The following is a 23435-nucleotide window of genomic DNA, read 5'->3' as shown; positions in this document are numbered from 1 at the left end:
TCGAGCTTTTCGTAGTGTCTAATTATTCATCTGTTTATACTGCAAATCAACAGGAACTCTGGATACTGACGCAGTGAAAACAGCACACAGACCAATGAAAAATAGAGTTGAGTTAATCCTTTCATTCATTTCACCCTGAGGACCGTCCACTCCTGCCGGTGATCTCACATTTTCAGTGACCATGTGCTCCATCTCCTTCTTTAAAAGTCTGAGAAGTTTCATATCTGTAATCACAGCACAGGTCACACTCAGCTGTGGTCACGTAGGCTTTATATGCATCCAGAAACAAAAGGCTGATGGTGAGAACACTTCTTCATGTGTGGATCATACATACAGTCACATTTATGAAACAGAACACGTTACCTGCCTGCCTCCAAAAAACGATTTTTACAAACAAAATACTGACATTTAAAGATATAAAGGAATACAACACCACTTCTCTATTCAGTTTGTCTTTTGCCACTTCAGTTATGTTGAACTGACAATCTGTGATATCACAAATAAAACCGTTTTTGTAAGAAAAAGCACGATCACCTCTATATTTGAAATCATGCATTTGTATTTTTAATGCTCTGCATAAACATCAGAAGAACAAAAACTGCCCGTGCAGAGGTTAGAGCCTCTGTGCTTAAAGGGAGTGAAAGGAATCAATGCTATTGGCTGCAATTATTGCAGTCTCTAATACCCCCCTGTAGTGTTTGTCTGATCCCAAGAGTAACCACAGATACAGCAGACACAGCTGTGCTTCAAATATTGCACCTGGAGGTTTGTGTAGGGAAGGATTCATGGACGAAAAGTTCAGAAATGAAGCTCTCAGATTCCAGCCGAACTTCTGGGACGCGATACTTTATCTTTGTTTTTCACTCGTCTCCGATGGTACAGATGGCTTCCATAAAGTCGTTCTTAGCCAGAGTAAATAAAAGTCTGTGAAAAGAGTTCACGTTGTGTCCATAAAAATTTCATGCATATAATAGAAGCTGGAGAAAGCCAGCCCTGTCCGAGGTGTGCAGAGGGTTACAGTAGAAGATGGCGCTTTTGGCTGTGGGTTTAAGGTTCGCCTTAATATGACCTCTGCTGCTCAGCACTTTAGCCCATCTCAATTAGTCACCCATATGTTTGATGAGCCAGGTCACTAGGCTCAGAAAGTCTTCACCTGTGGGACCCCACCTGCCCCTGCTGCAGCGTGCTCCTGCTAATGAAGGCTTTGCAGTGATACTGCTCTGGGAGCAGATACTCCATTCCAATTAAAAAGTGTAAATTAAACAAAGATAGCTGACTGTCGACTTCAGCACTTATCCAGACTGTTGTTATGGAAGACAGCATCATTTCCACACATGAAACCGACGATTTCAAAGGAAAATTAATAAACAAAAGATACATTTTTTGCACCAGTGTTTAAATCAACAGCAAAACAAATCTCTGGATTCAGAGAATAAAAACAGCTTAGGTCCCAGAACTAGTGTGAAACACTCTGCAAAGCGCCAGTTTTGTTGTGACTCACATGCATGCAAACTTTGATGGCAGTAGAGTATCCTTGAGGGTACGACTGGTCCTCTCTTTACTGCAGTAGCACCATCACATGCTGGCAGAGCGGTTGGCGAGAACAAGATCAGTTGCAGAGCTTTGTGCTCGGTGCCGTTTTGAGAGTGGGGACTCCGTCATTAACGGAGGCAATGCTTCACAAAGGGCAGCGGAGTACACGATGAGGGGATATGTCAGCATGTTTAGCTGAAAAAAACAAAGATGCCCTTTGTTAGGAGTTTTCCTGTAAATTCAACTCAGATTGGAATAAATAACACTCAGACAGGTTTTACAAATTAACGTGCACGGGAGAGAACTGGACAGGCGCTGTTCCTTCACTTGACCTCAGTTGCTCTCGTCCGCTCTCCCGTAACACTGCTCTTTTATTGTGGTTACATGAATATGCATAGGTTCATTAACATATGACATCTTATAGGTATACATGTGAACAAAGAATACCTTGTGTGTGTGTGTGTGGCCATAAAATGACTTCCTAACTCTGCTGGCCTGGAAGTCCAGCAGTTCATCTAAACAAAATGCACTTAGAGTAAGACAGACATAGATACGTTTATCCTACCATAAAACAATAAGACAAGGTACGACCTCTCCCATGCTCCCAGGATGTGGGTGTGAAAGCCAGAGTGCTCTGGAATGCACACAAGCTTCCTAGGATGAGACATCCTTTCAGGATGCTATCAACTACATACTTCTAAACACAAATGATTACATGCAGCATTCTACCATAAGTAAACCTATATAATTAAAAGGTAATACTGACATTATATTTAACATTCTATTAACACCCTTTTACCCCTGAGAGAGCCAACGTCCATGGAAAGCTGTCTGGAAGTAGTTTGTGTCGTTTTACTTCAGCATCAGCAGCGTTCGTAAATCTGAGGCTTATTAAAGTAATCAGCTGGGAGTTGGTTGACGTGACAATTAAAGCGTCATATTTGAATATTGTTGAATGAAGAGAATCTGATAAGAAGCTATGAAATATTTTCAATTTTCACGAGTTTGGCACAAAACTAATGCGTTTCTGGCCGTAAACCGAACGACTCCCAAATCTAATTTCCTGTCAATATGTTCTACCCGACCCATCTGGCGGTTCCCCCTCTTCTCTCTGTCTCTCACTTGCCTGATGGCCAGTTGTTGCTTCCGCACGCTGCGCTGCTTTAATCAACACCTGTCCTATTAATCCCACTATGGCAGAGGGCTAATGTGATGTCACTTACAAGCCTGTCCTGCTAATGGCTGAGACTACAGAGCTCCCCGATCTGCTTCCCCACCACGACCACGCGCACCCCTCGGCCCTCCACCAGCTTGGAGAGTCCCCGAGGGTGTCGTCCGATGGATTCTTGCCTTTCTGCCAGTGGTGCTGTCATTTACTCCCCCAACACCTGGGTTAAGCAGTCAAGTGGGCGGCAGGGGTGATTTGTTGATTAATGAGTGGAAATATTGTTTTCCACGTTTATTCCCAAGGTTGTGCTCAAAGTGACGTCACTGATCTCTCCGATCTAACAGCCGTGTTTTCTTTACCTGTTTTTAGGTCATAATTAAATCAGGACCTGGAAACTTCTACGGGCTCGCCATCTATGCAGACTTCATCTACTGGTCAGACTGGGCCCGCAGGTCTGTGCTGCGATCAAACAAGTACACAGGCGGCGACACCAAAGTACTTAGAGCAGATATTCCCCACCAGCCAATGGGAATTATCGCTGTGGCCAAGGATACCAACAACTGTGAGTGTTTGAACATCTGGGATACGGCGAATTTCATAGCCACTGTATGCAGAGTCGTTTCTGCAAATATTTGTGTGTTGTGTGTTTGCGCGAGCCGTGGCGTGTTTTTGGCTGGATATTAGACACATTAATGTTGTTTTGGATCATTGACTGAGAGACGAGTGTGAGGCGAGTGTGAGGGTGGTAAATGTAGTCAGAGCGTGCACGCCCTCGTCTGTGTTCAGTCTGTTTTTTCTAAGTTCTCGATACAGTTTCTTCCCACATTGACGTTTGTTTCACTTCAAAAACATTGAGACCAATCCTGATCAGTCTTAATGTTCGATCAAAATACATCAATAATTAACAGTTACACATATGTATTTCACATGTGTTCTACCCAGATGTGTATATATAGAAGATAACCAACAAAAACATATATGTAAAAGTGAATCTTAATTTAATGTAGAAAAACACCGGGGCTGATAAATGAAAGTGGTGTTATTTAGAGCAGCTAGAAACTTAAGCCTCAGAGGTAATTAATATAAAAAGTGACTTTTGTTATAAAGGGAGTCTCTTAAGTGTCATATAAAGTTTAATTTCCAAGTAGGGCAGAGGGATGTGGGTGTAAGTGCGTCCCATTGGTTGGACTTTGATGCCAGATTTCTCCAGATTTAAGCTGAAATTTAAGGAATTTAAAACTCACCTTATACTTTTTTGTCTTTACAGCTTCATCATAACCGTATATCCTCTTTATAAATAATTACATATTTATTTTAGCTAAGTTACACAACAGATGAGTTTTATCAACTTTAAATATTGACGCACTCACAGCAGGATGATGTCCAGTCACGCACGCACACCGTACTGACAGAAGTGACGGCTGGTCTGCCGTCACATGAGCTCGACATCCCGTCCTTAATCCACAGAGTTTAATATGATTTATTAGGAACCTTTGCAGCTATAACAGCTTCAGTTCTTCTGTGAAGGCTTTCCATAAGGTTTAGGAGTGTTTATGGGAATTCTTTAACAATTAAGAAGCACATTTGTGACCCTGATGTTGAACGAGAAGGCCACGTCTCCACTCTGATTCATCGGAAAGGTATCTGGTCAGGTTGAGGTCAGGACTCTGTGCAGGCCAAGCTGCTGTCGTTCCCAATCGCTTCCACTTAGTTATAATTACACTAACAGTTAACTCTGGAATATTCAGTGCCAAGACCTCGGACTCACAAAGTAACCTTTTCATTCTTGACTTATTTTGGACAAAATCCTCTGAACAGCATATTGTAATTCCTACTACATGCTACAGCATCAGGCCTGGTGTTCCTTTTTTAAGCATGTTTTAAGCTGTATGTGCATATATGGGAAAAAAAAATACAAATATTAGCAACCTAGCCCACCTAGCATCACTATGTGGTTGCTGCTCAACACAATGATGTTATAATATGTCATGAATAATTAACTTTTTATTTATATAAATTAGATACCAAATAATTGGCAAAAAAGGTACTTTTATCCCATTGCTAGGTAGTTGCCAAGCAACCAGATGATGTGTCATAATATGCAAAGTCATACAAAGTTGAAGTTTTCTGATATAACATAGATGTTGTTGTCATTAGATAAAAAATGCATGCCTTTATAAGATGTTATGGGTAATGCTGAAATGCTGTCAGCCATATTGTTAGGCAGCTGCTAAGCAACATGATGATAATATCTGGTATAGATATTGATAGAGACCTTCAGACAATGTATCAATGTAGCGTTTTTAGACTTCTGATCATTGGAGGAGTCGGAGGACAAAGAAACAAGCGGAGATGTTGGGCGTTATATTTGGACAGTACAGGGAAAGAAGCTGTTCTGGAAGCCGTTTTGAAATAAGTCATGTTGTTGCTGATGTTAATGCTAAGTCTGCTGAAGGTAAGTTACTCGACTTTAGGATTGTATTTTAAAACAGCATCACTGCGTAATGAAATGAAAGGTTTTCATGTGACTGCTTCTAAACGCTGGACTTGCTTCTGTTTGATTCTTATTGAAGGTCAGCTGTCCCCATGCAGACACATGAACGGAGGCTGCGGCGACCTTTGCCTGCTGACCCCGTACGGGAGGATCAATTGCACTTGCCGTGGAGAGCGTGTGCTTTTAGACGACAACAGATGTGTGTGTAAGTGACGGAAAGCTTCTGATTTAATCGGGATTACTTTGCCTACATTTACGAGCTCAGTGTAACCCGGCCTCTGCCCGTCTCTTTACATAAACTTTGACATTTTTGAACTCAGTCCTTGCTGCATAACTAAACACAATCAAACAGCTGTGGCTTTACAGCACTTACAGAGGTTCAGTATGAGCTACTGCATGTTGCCGTGCACAATAAATGTGTGCAGAGTATAAGAAAAGTCGAGAGGAGCAGGTTGTTTTCCACATATAATGTCGAGTCACGAGTATGAGGCAACATGGCAGCAGTGTTTGCGTCTAATGTGACATTGCTGCTTGAATATGAAATGCAGTGATGGTAGACCATATGGTGGGTGGAGCTGTTCAAACGAGGAAAGTTTGGCCAGTCTGAACGTGGCAAGTGACTCGGAGCTGGATGATCGCTTGGATGTCATGGCAGACGATGGCAGGCTTCTTACCCACACTCCAGTTTGACTCATTAGGAGGAAGTTTAGCATTTTTGACTTGCAAAGCTGCAAGTAGCAGTTCAGAGGACGGCTGATCAAAGTCTGTGAAAGTTGCTGGAATTTTAATTCATGCCTGGAGAAAATCACTACAAATGTTGGCATTTCATGTTATGGCACTGTACACCAAATCGACCATCAGTGCAACATCATAATATTCTCCACAATTCGCAGCCGGCCCACTGAAAGTATATTATTGAATGCAGCATTTTCATACTGACCAGAAACAGAGTAAATGTGTGGTTCGCTCCATGCTGGAACACAGTTTGTGCAATAATATTTCCACACTCACATTCTTCCTTTGCAGCAGAGAATTCCTCCTGCAACATCTACACTGAGTATGAGTGTGGGAATGGAGAATGCATCGACTTCCAGCTGACCTGTGATGGAATCGCCCACTGCAAAGATAAATCAGATGAGAAGATGCAGTACTGCGGTAAGAGCATCAAAAAGCACGTTAGCTTGGTCTGGAGTTCTTATAGGAGCTAAATGTCATCATACTGGGGTTTAACACATACATGCAATTCTATTTGTTTAGACAACCGGAGCTGCCGGAAGGGTTTTCGGCCCTGCTACAACCAGCGGTGCGTGGCCACTAACCGCTTCTGTGACGGGATCGATGACTGCGGGGATAACTCCGACGAAGCATTGTGTAGCAGTAAGTTACAGCTCTTTGATCTGTTGGGCTATCCATCCTCTCCATGAAGGCAGAACCCAGTCACACTACTGCTTCTATCAATGTGGCACGCTGGACCCCATGCTGTGCTGAGCCTTTGCTCCCTAATGAGCCACAAGATCATAGCGAGTGCACAAATTCAAAGAATCTTACCCCAAAAACTGATTCTGGGAGCCTGTGCAATGTTTTCTTTATTCCAACGGAGCACAGTGATTTTATTTAATGTAAGTATTTAGTTTAAAGGCAGAAACATACTGAGGTGTTTATATCAAGCTGCCAGAGAAGACTCTAGCAGCTTTTTAATGAATGTGGACCTGAGTTTACCTGACTAGATGTTGTACCTTCATCAGCATTTTCTTTTCATGGGACATGAAACAAAAACTTTGTTACATCACCGTAAATATTGTAATCAAAATAGCAGAAAATGACAGATTGATAAATGCAGAAAAATGAAATGGACATGGGAAATGAAGAAAACTAAAGCACACACAAGGTCATGGCATTCAGGTAGCTGTTAGCACACTTCACCTGCACAGATGTTGAAATCCTGTGTGGCAACGTTGGAGTGCAAGTATTGTTACGAGCTGCATGCGTCTGTCTGCGAGTGCAGCTTTTGTTCCCGTATCTCTTTGAAATGCTAATCTTCCACCGTAGATGTCACGTGCAGCTCATCAGAATCGTCGTGCAAAGACGGGAGCTGTGTGCCCAGCTCAGCGTGGTGCAACCAGGTCATTGACTGCGCCGACGCCTCGGACGAAAAAAACTGCAGTAAGTCCTCCATCGCACTGAAAACACACACGTCAGTGATACAGTAACTGGTTCATGATCAGACTGAATGCTGCTCCCCCCGTCCTTAACCCCCCCACCCACACACACACCCACAGCAGTGGCATTGTGACGAGACTGCTCTCTGCGTTTTGTATTCAGACCACACCGACTGCTCTCACTTTTACAAGCTGGGAGTGAAAGAAAAAGATTTCATCAGCTGCAACTCCACCTCGCTGTGCATCCACCCCTCGTGGATCTGCGATGGTGCCAATGATTGCGGCGACTATGCTGACGAGACCAACTGCCAGGGTGAGCACAGGCACGCACAAAGACACACACTTTGCCTCTTCATTCGCAGGCAGATCAAGGAAGCCGGCCTCAATTAGAAAAGACTTAAGACAGATCTCGTTTTCAGAGACGATTATGACAGAGGAACGAGAGCTCCAGAGAGAGCTTAGGAAAGATAATGATCTCAATCGCTGCTAAAGCCCAGCGCACTGACTTGGTTGTGTTGTTTGTGCCAGTTTCCCATGGGCAGAAGTGTGAGGAGGGACACTTTGCGTGTCCAAGCGGGAACTGCATTTCCAGCGTGTGGCTGTGCGACGGCCAAAAGGACTGTGAAGACGGAGCAGATGAATTCCAATGCGGTAGGCCAACAAATCTTCGCCCTCTCAGAAGAGCTTCCCCAGAATAAACTGAAATAATAGATGAGGTATTTTATTCCAGCACACAACGCTGTCAGCGCTTGCAAGGATATTTATTTTCTATTAACTAGAAGCTATTTGTTGTAATGTTTTTGTCATTTAAATAGATCCAGGCCTGCAACAAATATCACGTTAAATATATAAATAGGAGGCAGAAAGACAAGAGATGATTGTTTATCGCGCCATGAGGCAATTCCTTCTCACTTTGTTTTGCTTAGCCTGATTGTGCGTTTGAGATTTCTCAAGTGGGTGTTGCTGCTTGTTTGAAAGTCTAATTCTGACCCTGAATTCAGAGCGAGGCGGTGGTAGACACACCATTTTCCCCTGCTCTCTTTGAATTATAATATACAGCCCTTCCAGTGTAACAATTAATTAATGAGCCATCACTCACTGAAGCGGTTACACTGAAGATGGAAATATGGGTTCACTGGAAAGCGGTGACATATGAAAGGATTACACAGTACAATGCCACTCCTCTGCTTCCCTCACCAGAGGCTGCGAGAGCGTTTATTCTTCTGCTTTCGTGCATGCTAATGTGTTCAGAACTTAATGCAAACTCGAGATCTCTCCAATTAAACAGGAGGACCGTAATTAAGTCGTGGTATGGATTAACGTAATTTGCCCACAAAATGAGAAGCTTGTACACACGTCCGTTCACATGTCAGTGCTTCTGGTGTCAGGGAAAAACGAGCCGGGTGCTTTAATGCGGGTAGTGGTACGTGGCGCCGTAGCCGTCACGCACACGCACGGTAATTGGACCTGATGAAGTTATATGCACGCACACGCAGGGTGGAAACTGTTGCTGACTTGATTGGCGTTGTCAGTTCATTGCATTGTCTCAGACTGCATGGCCTGTGTAAGGAGTCGTTAAGCAGTCGGCTGTGCTCAGCTCTGCCTTCTCTGTGAGGTAAACGAGCACTTGCCCACACCGGCACACTCACAGGTCTGCTTCAGCTACTTCTCCTCCCAGCATCCTCCTCTGTCGCACCAACCCTCTGCATCTCCACAAACCTCCTCGTTTCCTCTTGCTTGGCAGCTCCATCTTCATCCTCTCTCCCTCACCATGTCAGCCTGATCACCTCCAGCTGTGACGCCCACCTCCAGGCTCCTTACACGTTCTCCTCCCTTCTCCCTCTCATCCACACAAGTACTCTGTCTTGTTTCTACTTGCTTTCATTGCTCTCCTCTCCAGGGGATACCTCCACCTGCTCTAAAAATCACAGTGTCACCTGTAAACATGAGAAACTCCGCCTCTCCATCATCACTGCAAACAGGACGGCAGTCATACTGTATCCCACCCCCACCTTGTACCCACCTGTCACGCCTACTCAAAGGTGGCAAAAGTACAGCCTGACTGAAGTACAGATACTAGTGTTAAAAATACTCCAGCAAACATTGAAGTACTGAAAAACTTCTTTACTCAAGTAAAAGTAAAAGAGTACAGGCTCAAAGGTGCAAAGGTAACTGAACCTTGTGATATATTAATGTGGTATAACAAATATTATTCTAATCTAAATTCAGATACTAATGATTAATCTGCCGTGTAGGACACGTGCAGTGAATTTAAAAAAATATCTGTTTCCTGTTCCTACGTGTTAGAGGGTGACTTTCCCTCCACAGTGGGCTCAGTCACAGTGGGAGTCAGCAGGTGAGGCCCAGAGTGGGCAAAAGAATCACAACTTAATCATTTCTAACGTGAGCTTCAGTAGATTTTAAATACTCGAGTAAAGTACAGAAAATTCTACCTAAGTATTTGTACTTCATTACTCCCCACCTCTGCTCCTACTGCACACCTCAGCCAATCATCTGCTTTCTCTGAGAGACAGAGTGAAGCTCCTTCTGACCTCCTCTAAACGTCTCCATCAGCACTCTCAAATCAAACCTCACATCTGAGGAGCTCTTTCTCAGCATGAAGCCACCTGCTGCTCACTCATCGTCACCTCTCTTCCTATCCCAGCTTCAGCAGCTGATCAGCTGCATCCTCTGCAGTTACTCCAGCTCTGCACATCAGAGCATCAGCATCACATCGTTGAACATTAGCATCTAATGCACCTGTTTCTGCGACTGATGAAAGGCATCCTGTGACTTTTATGATTCCTTGATCTTTGTAATCACTCCACAAACAGGTCACTGATGAATATTTCATTTTGGCGCAGGAACTGTCAAACTTCTACTTTCTGTGACACATGACCTTTGCAGAACCAAACAGCTTCATGCTCAGTCAGCATGCTGACATGCTAAACTGAGATCATGATGTCAAAAGTAGCTACACAGTTAGCATTTAGCATCCACGTGTCATTCAGAGACATGTACAGCCTCAGCGATTTATTTTTAAACGAGCAGCTCGGCAGCAGCTTACATAATTAAGACAAACACAAATAAAATGCGAGCAGAGGACTTAAGTGCATGCCTTTGAAAGCATTTCTCTGCGATAACACAAATCTGGCCTTTCTTCCTGTGTAATTACCGAGGACCTCAGCTACAAACAATAGAAGAGGGAGTTCAGTGCAATTTTCAAATTTAATGCATTTTGGGGTTATCAGATTTATTTTGTAAATTGCCTGCGAACGTTGTAGCAGATGCATAACACACCAACACCATTTCCATTCCTTTAACTGGAAATGTGGTTTTGTGTGAAACGATAACGTCCCCGTGCTTCGAATGTGCTTCTGTCAGAGCTGATATGAATTATGCCATAATTCTTTGAGAAGTTCTGAATAGCTTTTCCCGGACAAATAGACAATATTCCCATCCCTCTGAGTTAATTATCATATAAAAAGCCCCATCCACTGATAATCTAACTGCATCGGGAATGTGCTTTGAGGAAAACGTTATTACATTTCAGAAATGTGAAATTCCACGGCTGATTAGACCAAACACTCGTTTGTCACTTCACGATTCACAGTGCACTTTTCCACTGTGCAAAACACTATTGAGAATGAGACATGAAAGACTTTCTTTGATACGTTTATCGTGCTGTAGACCTGCTATTTTGTCATACACAGGAAGCAGCTGTTTGCATTTGAAGTGCAAATTTGGTATCGCACACGGAAAGTCTGGATAATCGTGGTTTCCAGATTTAGCTGTTTAATGTTTATCTCATCCTTATCTTCCATCGTAGTATCAGAACACATAAAGTTAGTGCAAAGTCTGACAGAAAGGAAAGCAGCCCAGCGTGAGACACCCCCCACCCTCGGTCGGATCCATATTTGCTCGTGCTGCGGTCTGACCCGGTGCGCACATCCCGTATCCTCCTCCCAGTATCTTATCAAAGCTCTGGCAGACTTTGCTGGGCCTGACATCAGAGAGAATGAGACCACAGAACATCTCGCCAGGGAAACGAGGTGGCTCAGTGACACAAATTCTTCCTTCTGCACAATAACTGCACACGGTAATCAGCAGAATGCATCCTTGGTTTCCGGTCCCACTCCAGTATCGTTTCACGAAGAGCAAAAATGATTTGAATCAATATTCAAGTGATTTTTATTAGATTTTATTGCCCTGTAACTCCTGTAACTTCCATCATTCCTTTGAAAGCAGAAATGGGAAAAGTGCTGTTTGCAATGGGTGGTGTGGCAGCTATGTGTACGTATGTGTGCTACTGAGCAGAAAAGCTAAAGAGAAAAACAAGCAAGCCAAGGGGCAAGTAGGAGTCAGCCCACTTTCTGAGTTTTGATTAAAAATGCTCTGCTCCCTCTGTAGGCTATGGCACATTTGTTGTTGTTTCCTCCTCACTTTGTGTGATTTATGGCACTGAAATTCCTCGTCCACTGCCCTCTGCAGACTCGTCCTGCTTGTGGAACCAGTTCGCCTGCTCCAAGAACAAGTGCATTGCCAAGCAGTGGCTGTGCGACGGCGAGAACGACTGTGAGGACGGCCTGGATGAGAGCGTGCAGATCTGTGGTTAGTGCCCTTTCAGCTGTCGTGCAAAGTCTGATGTTGCTATAAAAGGTCACATTCGCCATATCGCATTACAGCGCCGTGGCTTCACGTGCTCCTGTAGCCGAGCTGGAAACGAATGTAGAGAAATGAAACAATCTTAATGAGGCAACAAATGAGACTGCGGGCGTTTCTGATAATTCCAGCGAGCACTGAGGCAAATAGATTTTTCATCACTGAGGCCCTGGAGACATAACTATTTCAATGGGCAAATGAGATGTGTATGTAATGAATTTTACAATAAAATGAAACGAATACTACCGCAATAAAGAGACAGGAATTGCTGTGAGCACCGGTTGTATAATTTGGTTGTAATGGAGTGTCAAGGAAGAAACGGTCCACAGGTTCCTCACTTACAATTACTGTCCAAAGCAAGATCTGCATTTAGCTATACATGGCTAATTGAACGACTGTATTTACCTTTGCCTCGTTGCTGACGTGCATCATTTATACACCAAAGCACAGTCAGAATGTTGTTTCTGCACAGCGAAGGGTGGAGTTTACTGGGGTCATAACTGAGTATCAGTTGAAAGCGTTTCCAAGGTAACATCCAAACTAAACCAAAGACGTCCGCTTCTGATTGGATCCACTCTTTTCAAAGTGCGTCTGTGTTTTGCTCTCAGGCACGGTGACGTGTGCTCCGGGGCTGTTCAGCTGCCCCGGGTCTTATGCCTGTGTTCCAAAACGCTGGCTGTGTGACGGGGAGAGAGACTGTCCTGATGGGAGTGACGAACTTTCCGCTGCTGGCTGTGGTAAATTCTTCAAAACAAATTATTTCAAAGAACTAAGCTTCAAGTCGATGCGTGTTTGCACACTGTCATTTTGTTGCAACTTATTTTGTCCCACGGCAAATTAGAGAACCCACCAACCAAACGCCCACTCCTCTGCGTAATATTTATTTTCAGAAGCAAACATGTGAAGCGGTGGTTAATAGATTAGGATTGTTCAGTTTCAGCCTGTTTTATCTGCATGGCTCTTTTTTTCATTCAGACGTGATGTCATCTTCTCAGAGTGCTGCATGTTTGGTTTTAGAGTGTTTATCCACAGATTAGCAATTGAACTAATTTCTTTTAATGCATCAGCACCCAACAACACATGCGATGACAGCTCGTTTCGCTGCCGCAACAAAGCGTGCATCCCCCAGCGATTCGTCTGTGACCACGATAACGACTGTGGAGATGGATCTGATGAGTCGGTGGAATGTGGCAAGTAGATTTATCTTGTTTATCATTTTTCTTATATTCACTATCAATGTGCTTGTGCTGAAAGCTGCACCAGGCAAGTTCCATAGCAGTATTTTATAGATTAAATGTGTTATATGAATAATGTAGAAGAATAAATATTAACAGATTCAATTCAGTTTTATTTATACAGCATCAAATCACAACAACAGTCGCCTCAAGGTGCTTTATATTGTAAGGTAGACCCTACAATAACACATACAGAGAAAAACCCAACAATCATATGACCCCCTATGAGCAAGCACTTTGGCGACAGTGGGAAGGAAAAACTCCCTTTTAACAGGAAGAAACCTGCAGCAGCACCAGGCTCAGGGAGGGGTCAGCCAGATCAAACTCTGTAAGATTACTGCAGGGTCTTTCCAGGATGAAGCAACTTGAGGCGACTCTTGGTGTAGGAGCCCACATGCAGTTTAATTTGAAATGTATGCTTTTATTTTGATAGTGCAGCAGAAACAGGAAGTTGGGCGAGAGGAGAGTGGAGCCACATAGTTTTTTGACCTTGAAATCTCTCTTCATCCATTTTGAATTGAGCTTCATACGTTTGCATAATTTGGAATTCTGTTGCTGTGAACCTGTTTGGACTTTTGAAACTAAATATTGAGAAACTATATCGAGGACTGTCGTCTGTTTTTGTGGAAAGAGGGACTAAGCGGAGCGTCAAGCTAAGGCTCCATTCGCAGGAAACCTACACTTGGTGTAATTTGGTGCTGCATAAATAAAACTGAATTGATTTTTTTGTAATGCAGCAGTTGTGATGAGTTATTGCTTGTTGATGTGATACTTGTAACTACACTGCAATTTTTATCATCACCAAACCACTGACTGTATTTCAGCAAGGCGTCTGAGTGACCGTCTTATTAATGTAAAGTAGCAGGAAGTTTAAAAAAGTGCCCAAAGGCAGTGAGCAGAGGATTTTCCCCCGTGGAAGTCAGCGTCGGCCTGTGAATCAGATCCACACTCCTGTCCCTCAAACAGAAGGATCACGTGCACGACGTTCTGTTTTTATTAGCTTTACTGCAGCTTTGACTGTTTGTCTCGCATAGAGGGGGTTCTCTGTGGCAGCCGCGGTTTATGATTACCGGCTGATGAAACGTGTGCATTTAATGTAGAAATGTTGGCCAATGCAGCTGAATGCCATTACGCCTCCAGACCACCATGCTAATGACATTATGAACCATAGTCGTGGAAATCTCGCTTTTGCAGCTTGATTTGACAGAACTGATTTGAATTCAGCTAAAGATGCGCCCTAATCTAAAACGATGTCGCTGCCAACTGCAGTAAGAGAGCGGCTGTCTTTCTCTTTCTTCAGTCTATCGCTCCTGTGGATCAGAGGAGTTTCGCTGTGGGGACGGGCGCTGCCTTCTCAGCTCTCAGTGGGAGTGCGATGGCTACGCGGACTGTCCCGATCACTCTGACGAACTGCCTCTGAACCTTAAATGTCTGGCTGCAGGTAAGACTGCAGTTTGGCTCTCAGCTGGACTCTCTCGTCAGTGTCATCAGCAGCACCAATCACCCAGGAAACTGGTGCGTATATATGCTGCAAACAAAAACGGCGCTGCAACCCGGAGAGATTTACTTAAAGAGATTCATCTCCCGGGATCCACTGTCAGGTTCAAGTCATTCCTTGCCTTCACTGAGGAATTGCAGGGCGCTCTGCCTTCACACCCATGTCTTGCTCTTTTCAGGAAGCTTGTGCAATGGCTCCTTCTTCATGTGTTCCAACGGACGCTGCATTTCTCAGGGGAACCTTTGCGATGGCAAAGATGACTGCGGGGACCGATCGGACGAGAGGAACTGCAATGTGAACGAATGTTTGAACCGCAGAGTCAGTGGGTGTACGCAGGACTGCCAGGACCTTCCTGTAGGCTATAAGGTAAGTGTCCAGTGGGCATCATCGATGATAAAGACCAGTAAACCAAAATCAATTTGCAATTCATGCAAAACAGCCTAAAATTGAGTCTCAGGGTTTGGTGAAAGGAGCACAGAGTCCGACTGCATCTGGAACCATGAGTCACGCTATAAGGTGTCAAACACTGTGACCTACATTTTAAGCACTTGCATAAATTCCATTTCAGTAGCAGGTGAAATATGGAGCTTATATTAGCAGTGGTGGACCTGAATGATTAATAGCCGATAATAAATCAAGGCTAACTTTGCACTTCATTACACAGATAAAGATGGGTGGGAGTATATACAGCACACGCTGCCTCTCACTTTTTGAATAACCTTGAAAACTGTAAGGTGAGCTTAATGATATGCCAACACCTGCTCCCTCACAGCGCTCTGCGATTCTATGGTACCTGGCAATGGTGCGGGGGTCAAAGTTCAAGGCCATACCCCCGGAGTGTTTTGGTGCCTTTCCCCGTTGTCGTTCTGTGGCGGTTTTATTGCTTCCTCTCTAAATTTTCTTCTCCTGCTCTTGCTCGTGATGGTGGTTTAAAAAGAGGCTGAAAGCACAGGAAGCATCTCCTCCTCATCGCAGCAGGGGCAGAGCTGCACAGAGAGCACGTCGAGCACGTCGATGCGGACCCTTAGCTCATCCATTTGTGGCCTGAACAGGAAGATCAGCAGAAAGGCCCTCAAGGTTATAACTTTGGATAAGAAAGGGATTTGCAGCGGCTCCAGAGCAGCTGATTCAAGCACTTTCAGTTATTTTTTGGGGTCCTCGGTCACTGGAGTGCAATGGAGTTTTTAAGCTAAGGAACAGTACGTCTAAATCATGGCTTAGATGCCAACTTCTATGTTTGGTGCTTGGTTTGGGTGCTTTTTGCTGACCTGCATTACACTGAGGGCCACAGATATATGGTTTGTTACTGCAAGCTGCTCTAAAATTGCTTTGATGTTGCTTTAATAACAAAGCTGTCTCTCTGACACAAGTTAAAATGTTAATAATTTGTCTGATTCTGGCTGCAGCAGAGGAAGCGTCGCGACAGCTCGACTGAGGCTTTTTGTTTCCTGCGCTCATGATCAAAACTCATTGTTTTCTGCTTTTGTGATCAGTGTAAATGCTGGCCTGGTTTCTATCTGAAGGACGATGGCAGGACTTGTGTGGATGTTGACGAGTGCTCCACGACACTTCCTTGCAGCCAGCGCTGCATAAACACGTACGGCTCCTACAAATGCCTGTGTGTGGATGGCTACGAAGCCTTGGAGCGTAATCCTAACATGTGCAAGGCTCTGTCAGGTAAGTCTGATTTTTTTTTAAAGTTTCTCAGGTTTTCTCAGCGTGCAGAAGCCCTCTAACTATGCCTGTTCCTCATTTTAGCTGAAGAGCCCTTTCTCATTATGGCAGACCACCACGAGATCCGCAAATTGAGTGTGGATGGCTCAAATTACACCATCCTGAAACAGGTAAGTGATACGTTCATGTCATTCTTGGATGGAGGATTATGTTCTCCATCATTAGATATTAGAGGCAGGCTACAGATAATCATCCTGCTCTTTTTTGTGCTTGAATGTCCCCTAACCCTGTTGTACTGAGACTGGCAGATATATACCTTTACAGAGAGAAGTCAGTAGTAACACAATAGAAATTATTTTTGGGTGCTTTGTTTGCCTTTAATGGACGTCTGTGCTGGCCAAGGGTTGCACCCTAATGACCCTGTAATGGGGTTGCCCCATCATGCATTATTTTACATAATAAGATTTAAACTGTCTGCTGCCATGTAATGTTCTACAGTTGCAATGACATTAAGATAGTAACATATAATGATCCAATATGTGCATTAACACACTGTTTGATGATTTATTCTGAACACTTTTGTGTCACCTGGTTGAAACAGATTGAGTTTGTGCAGAGGTGAAACTTTATTCTCTGACCTTTATCATCAAACCTACACATGATGCACAAACGTCTCTGACCTGTTTTCTCTATTTATGTATGGTATTTGTTGTCCACCTTGATTTTCCAACCTCTCATAAAGGCAGAGGGCAGTTGGCAGTTCTGATTGGTGATGAGAGAAATCGCCCAGTGGACCCGGAGGAAACGCCGTTTCAATCATGCTGAGGTCTCATCTCTGCAGCTTCGGGCGAAGCTTAAATCTGACTGTTGAGCATTGCAAATGGTTAACTGTGATTTACTGTAAATCACCCCACAGCCGTCCTAGGGTCTGCTCTCACACTCGTACTAACCTCTTGACTCGGTGTATTCTGCTGATTGCACTGCTGTTCTCATTAGCCACAGCTCACTTTAATCTCAGCCTGTTATCAGCAGCTGACCTCATTTCACTTCACCACACCCTCACGTACCCAGATATTATAAAAATGTTTTTTATTATTACTTTTTACATCCGTGATGTGTGAAATATGATCATTTGTAAAACATTTAAACAACACACTTAAAGGAAATATTAAAAAAAAGCAGTTTATCTACTAAAATCTTCTCTTTTTACTTAGTAAAAAAGGACTTTGTGCCATTACTACACTTTGATTCTGTTTTGTTGGTGTGTTTGGGATCATTGTCCTGCTGCATCACCCAGATTTGGCTTTAGAGTATTTTGGCATACAGAGAAGCTCATGGTCAAATAAATAGCTCCAGGTTACCCAGCTGTTTGTGTTAATATGATGTGTTTCACCAACCTGTGCACTATAGCCAAACTTCCCCTCTTTAGTCTCACTAGTCCAACAAAACTGTTCCTGAGACACTAATATAAACCAAAGCCATGTTGTTGAACAGTTAGCATCATGTTTGAGCCCCGCACAGTCTGACGTGGAGCTTTTGTGGTTTCTCTAAACGTTATATGTCTGAACTTGGGGTGAATTTGCTGGGAACTGCCACCACTGAATCTACCTCGTGAATAATCTTTCTCACTGCAGGATGATGAACTTCATCTTCATACTGATTGGAAATGACCTTGTAACCCTTCCCAGATTGATGTGCAGCATCAGTTGCTTCCCTAAGATCATTACGGATGTCTTTCCTCTTTGACGTTAACACCTGAATGCTCGGACCAGCAAACTGCCAGAACTGCTTTTGTATTGGAGGTTACACCCGCTGATGGCCGCTGATCATCGAGCAGCATCTGCCTGTTATTTAACCTCTCGATTCCTCTGCAAGCAGTTTTTGACAGGACTGTGTAGTTTATTTTTGTTGTGCGTGACTGCACATTGTTACTTGTTACAGCAGAAACCAGCCCACAACATTTTTTTGTCTGTTAAATTACAGGAAAGCAACGGTAACAAAGTAATGCTGTTATTTTACAGTTTATCCATTTTAATGCACAGCAGCACTTTCTTACAGTAAAGAATAGAATAGAATAGAATAGCCCGTTATTGTCATTGTACATGTACAGCGAAAGTCTGGAAAAAAATATTTATAGCATAATAAAAATGCTATAGTACTGTGTTGTATAGAGAATAATCAAATTAATATAATACATTTTGTGTACGTTCCTTTCTTGTACTATGAAAATTCAAGAGCCCACATCATGTTGAGCCTGAGTTAAAATCTAAACAGCAGAAGTAAAACAACACCAATAAATTATATTCACACTTCGGTATTTACAGCTCTCCCAGTTTTTGTGCTTGGCAGAAGAGATATGTCTGCAGAGAGAGAGATAGTGTCTGGGTTTAGTGTTAGTTCGTCTAAGTTGAGTTTTAGTCTAGTTTGTGTTTCTCCTATGTCTCCTTGTCTATGTAGGTTCCCCTTGTGTCTCTCCTCTCTGTGTCCCTCATCCTCTCTCTGTCTCTTGTGCCAAGCTTGCGTGTCCCAGTCTACGTCTTTCCATGTTTCCTGTTTTATTTTGAAAGTCTTGTGTTTCCATGTTCAGTGTGTTTAGTTTTGCTTCCCCTGTGGTGTCATGCTTGTTTGTGTCAGCTGTGTTTCCCAGAGGTTTCCACTTCCCTCATCACCCTCCTGTGTATTTAAGTCCTCTGTCTCCCTCTGCTCAGTGTCAGTTTCTGTGTTTGCATCACTTCAAGTCTCGTCAAGTTTCAGGGTTCTTCACGCTCATGTTCATGGTTAGCTTTACTCTTGATCCAGTTTACGTCTCTCCATCTTTCCTGTTTTATTTTGATGCTTCCTGTTTTATTTTGAAAGTCTTGTTTGCATTTTCAGTGTGTTTAGTTTTGCTTCCCCTGTGGTGTCGTGTTCATTTGTGTCAGACAGACTGACTAATAATAACCCCAAACTTAACATTATCTCATAAGTAATCAGACTAATTCTTATTTTGAAAATCTAAATATATCTGAAATAACAAAAGAAAAGAAAAGTTTTCATGAATATCTCCGTGTCTACACAATGATTATGCTTAAAAAGCAGTAGGATGAAGTTTACACTTTTTCTTTTCCTACCCCGTTATATTGAATTCCCTTATTTACAAATCAATATTCAGAATTCAACATTATATAATCCATACATGTTTAACTATATGCAAGTCTGTGCTCGTATACAACACACGCATAAAACAAGTTAAGCTCCCAAACCAAAACAACAACAAACTACATTTTGACATAAACTAAGCACTCTTTGGTTAACACCCACTAAACCTCTGAGCTCTGTGAAAATCAAGTATACATTACCATGAAAGTATACTTGATTTGCTGCAAAATTGATGCAACATAATTTTGCTCAGATGAGTTTTAAGCAGATTCACATAAAAATCTAATCTGACTGAAATAAAAACCGAAAGAAAATATAAGTTTTATACGGCCATGTTGTACATTAGCTTATAATCTTTTCCCTCAAATTCATCAACAATTATGGAACCGAATGAAAGAATGAATCAGTTATTTTTATTTCATTTTCAAAGAATCTATTCCGAGTGCTGGATTCTGCAGCGTCTGCAGGGAAACGAATGGAAAATGCAGCGGTGGTGGAAGCGCTGATAAAGGGGCGTGCAGGTTTCATCTCTATAGCTGGTGTTTAGAGTGAGAAAGGTTCCCCCAGGATGCTTTGGCACCTGTCTGTGAGGGTGTTGATGATCTGATGAAGATGTCTCGTTTCTCCTGTCAGATTGTCTGACATCTTTTCTCAGCACCCACAGTGTGAGACAGCGGGGTGGGGGCACTTGTTTGGTGAGCAGCTCTGTGTGACTGACAGAGGGGTCCTGTGAGCGTGACAGAGGAGGAGAGCACTTCCGTCTTCTGTTTTGATAGACTGCAACGTGGTCTCGACTCACTTATCCAGTGCTTTGTGTGGTTGAAAGTACTGGAACCTATGGGAACATCCAAATCGATATTACAGTCAAAATCACATCGCACAGAGATACTGGAGAAATCGAGCAGTTCAAAGCTGATCACATCAGTCTGCCGAGGAAATGAATAAGTGATATATAGAGCCACTATGTTACTATGTAACTGATGTATGTAATAATGAACTAACTTACTGCAATGTGAGGCACACGAGGTGACACCCACACGGGGACTCGACCTGTTTGATTTAAACTGAAGTGACTTTACATACTTGTCCTGCGTTTGTGTGATTCTCAGGGCCTCTACAACATCATCCATCTGGATTTTGATTACAAGAAAGAATTTATCTACTGGGTGGACTCAACCAGGCCGAGCGGTCGAAAGATCAACAGAATGCGTCTCAACGGGAGCGACCTGAAGGTACCGCGGACCTCCGGTGCTGACTGTGCCACGCAGCACCTCGTAGCACCCTGTCAAACATTTGCTCTACCTGCTCCTTCTCCAACCCTTTATTAACTTCTTTTTTTCTCTTTTTTGCCGAGTTCTCTCTCGATGATCCATTTAAGTCATCAAGCTGCAGTTCAACAGCAACCTTTCTCTATTTTGAAGATGAGTCATTGCATGTTGCTTAAGTGGCTCATTATCACTGCTAAGATGATGCTGGTTATTTTTTATCCTTAGCAGCGTTTTTCTTTTCCTGTCAGCACTCGATGACCTGTTTGCTTAACAGAAATTAATGCATGTTAGTGATAATGAGAATATCACCAATGGCTTTTAGATGAATACAGCGGGCGTAATGATACAATGGTGTTCTTTTGTGTAATGGCCGAGGTTCACGCGGGCCACGAGATTGAAGTCCGCACAATGGACACTGGGATTTAAGCAGAACACCCGCTGAGGGCCCCATGCCACTTCTCATTAAAATAGCTGCGTGGGGCATTAGGCTTATTCAGCTCAATTACTTTCACTCTGTAAGCTTGAGCCACTGCCACCGCTTAGCAAGAGGACAAAGTGTCTGAGACACAGATACAGGAGCTTCTCACATCAGGTTAATTAAGAGTCACTGATATCCAGTCCTCATAGTAACGGTTGGCCACGTGAGGAGGGCGAGGCTATTGAGCAGAGGCTTTTTCTGTGGTTTTCTCTGCTTTTCAGAGATGTTTGCATTGCTTTGCTTTATTAGAACATTTCAGATTTTGGAGCACGCTGCTGCTGCTGCACTTACACATGCATGCATTTGATGGCAAATAGAAAAGTGCAGCTGTGACATTAATTGTTGGTTTGCATAGAGTTGAAGGATCATTTCTCTGCATTTACCTCCAATAGCATAAGTAGAGCAAGTCATCACTGCTGAGCTGCTTTTAACAGAGTGTTACACACTGCAATACTTTCCCCAACTCAATAAAAACATCTGTAGATATGCCACAGCATTGTTTAACATCAAGCATGATTTTCTTTCCCTCATTCAAGAGTCCTCGCACAGCTCACGGACCTTGAAAATTTATATCAACTACCGTGGCTTTCTTAAGATCGCACTAGTTTTACACAGAGTCTGTGGGAGGTGACGTGGTGCAGAGCAGGTGATACCAGGACCCTGAGCCCCATTAAATATGCAACCATTGAGTACACAGAGTACACTGTTCTCTGAACAAACACAAACCCGGGCTGTGAACTCATCAACGCCATAATAAAGGAAGCACATTTTAAAGCCATCATACTTACTGAATGTCCTAATTTTGCAGATTCTATCACCTTCTGAAATGAATACAGTGATTTATGTGGAGGTCATTTAAAAACCCATCAGTGTTCTGTAGCTGCAGATATGCACTTTCTGTTTTGTTCATTAAACTCAGATTCTGCTCCGTATTTGCCGCCCGTTAATGATGCTGCATTTCTCAGTCAAACAGTCAAACAAATCTGTCCTACTAACCATAATAGTACGAATTTTACTTCTGGATGTGTACAGTTGTTAAATACAATAGAATAGTTTAAATATGTCTTGAAGAAGAGGAGGATGAAGCCTTTCTGAGGGCAAATATCTCCCTATTGTGGAAGGGCGTGTGAGGGATTTAGAAAATGGGTTCTTAGTGACACAATTCTTCTTTTTATTTCTATTAAAACTGAGAGCACCGACCTATCAATAGTGCGTGCCAGTTCAGCTGAAATCCAATATATTTCTTGACATTCATCCATGAAAGAAAATGTTAATGACTTCTGAGATATGCGCCGGACAAACCTATGCACCAAAATTAATTTTTCTCAATCTCTGCTCCCAGATAGTCCACAGAACAGCGGTTCCCAGTGCCTTAGCCGTGGACTGGATCGGAAAAAATCTGTACTGGTGCGACGCAGAAAAGAAAACGATGGAAGTGTCCAAAGCCAACGGGCTCTACCCTACGGTGCTGATCAGCTCGGGCCTCAAGAACCCGACAGATCTGGCTCTGGACCCCCAGATGGGGTAAGCATGTCGTGGCTGCACTTTAATGCATTCCTGATTAGAAGGATTGTCACAGCTTCACAGGTGTGAGATCCAGCTCTCACTGTTTTCAGTTAGGACGTTGCTCTTTTGTGATTGCTCTCACATTAAGTTTAAATTGAAAGATGCATTTGTGTCTTGCACACCCGCTTTTTTGTTCTCCCATTGAATTTAATTATTGATTCTTTTTTATCTGAATCTTTGTAAAACCCTTTTATGGCCGTCATTCATCAGCGTGTGCGCTACGCTACCATGCCAATAAAAGCTGCCGCCTCCTGCCTCGGCTCATGACGTGCGCAGCTCTTTGAACTGTGCTATCCTTCTGACCAGGTACATCTTCTGGGTAGACTGCTGTGATCCTCCTCACATCGGGCGCATCGGCATGGACGGCCGAGGACAGACGGTTATCATTGACACAGAGATCTACAGCCCCACGGCTCTCACGATCGATTATACCAACAAGAGGCTCTACTGGGCCGACGACAACCACATCCTGTTTGCCACCATGGATGGCGCCCAAAGACGCAAAGGTGAGACGAAGGTGTCGCTCGGTTAAAGAACAGCTGCTTATTTTCTTAATGAAAGT

General features: G+C 43.3%; 1 protein-coding gene across 8 annotated transcripts in view; it reads left to right on the top strand.

Annotated features, from left to right (window-relative positions):
• The window catches only part of lrp1bb (low density lipoprotein receptor-related protein 1Bb), a 260158-nt gene that overhangs the window by 192468 nt on the left and 44255 nt on the right, over window positions 1-23435 (top strand). For all 8 annotated transcript variants that reach the window (XM_063499991.1, XM_063499988.1, XM_063499992.1 and 5 more), the window contains 17 exons: window positions 3071-3263; window positions 5275-5400; window positions 6222-6350; window positions 6453-6572; window positions 7245-7358; window positions 7518-7667; window positions 7883-8005; window positions 11846-11965; window positions 12625-12753; window positions 13084-13206; window positions 14552-14692; window positions 14928-15115; window positions 16243-16426; window positions 16508-16593; window positions 20671-20793; window positions 22650-22831; window positions 23180-23379. In XM_063499991.1, the coding sequence (XP_063356061.1) occupies window positions 3071-3263; window positions 5275-5400; window positions 6222-6350; window positions 6453-6572; window positions 7245-7358; window positions 7518-7667; window positions 7883-8005; window positions 11846-11965; window positions 12625-12753; window positions 13084-13206; window positions 14552-14692; window positions 14928-15115; window positions 16243-16426; window positions 16508-16593; window positions 20671-20793; window positions 22650-22831; window positions 23180-23379 (2431 nt within the window). The remainder of the gene's footprint in view (window positions 1-3070; window positions 3264-5274; window positions 5401-6221; window positions 6351-6452; window positions 6573-7244; window positions 7359-7517; window positions 7668-7882; window positions 8006-11845; window positions 11966-12624; window positions 12754-13083; window positions 13207-14551; window positions 14693-14927; window positions 15116-16242; window positions 16427-16507; window positions 16594-20670; window positions 20794-22649; window positions 22832-23179; window positions 23380-23435) is intronic.

The sequence above is a fragment of the Pelmatolapia mariae genome, linkage group LG16_19 (genome assembly GCF_036321145.2).
Source record: "Pelmatolapia mariae isolate MD_Pm_ZW linkage group LG16_19, Pm_UMD_F_2, whole genome shotgun sequence".
NCBI classification, from domain to species: domain Eukaryota; kingdom Metazoa; phylum Chordata; class Actinopteri; order Cichliformes; family Cichlidae; genus Pelmatolapia; species Pelmatolapia mariae.
This window is presented reverse-complemented; position numbering and strand designations above follow the sequence as displayed.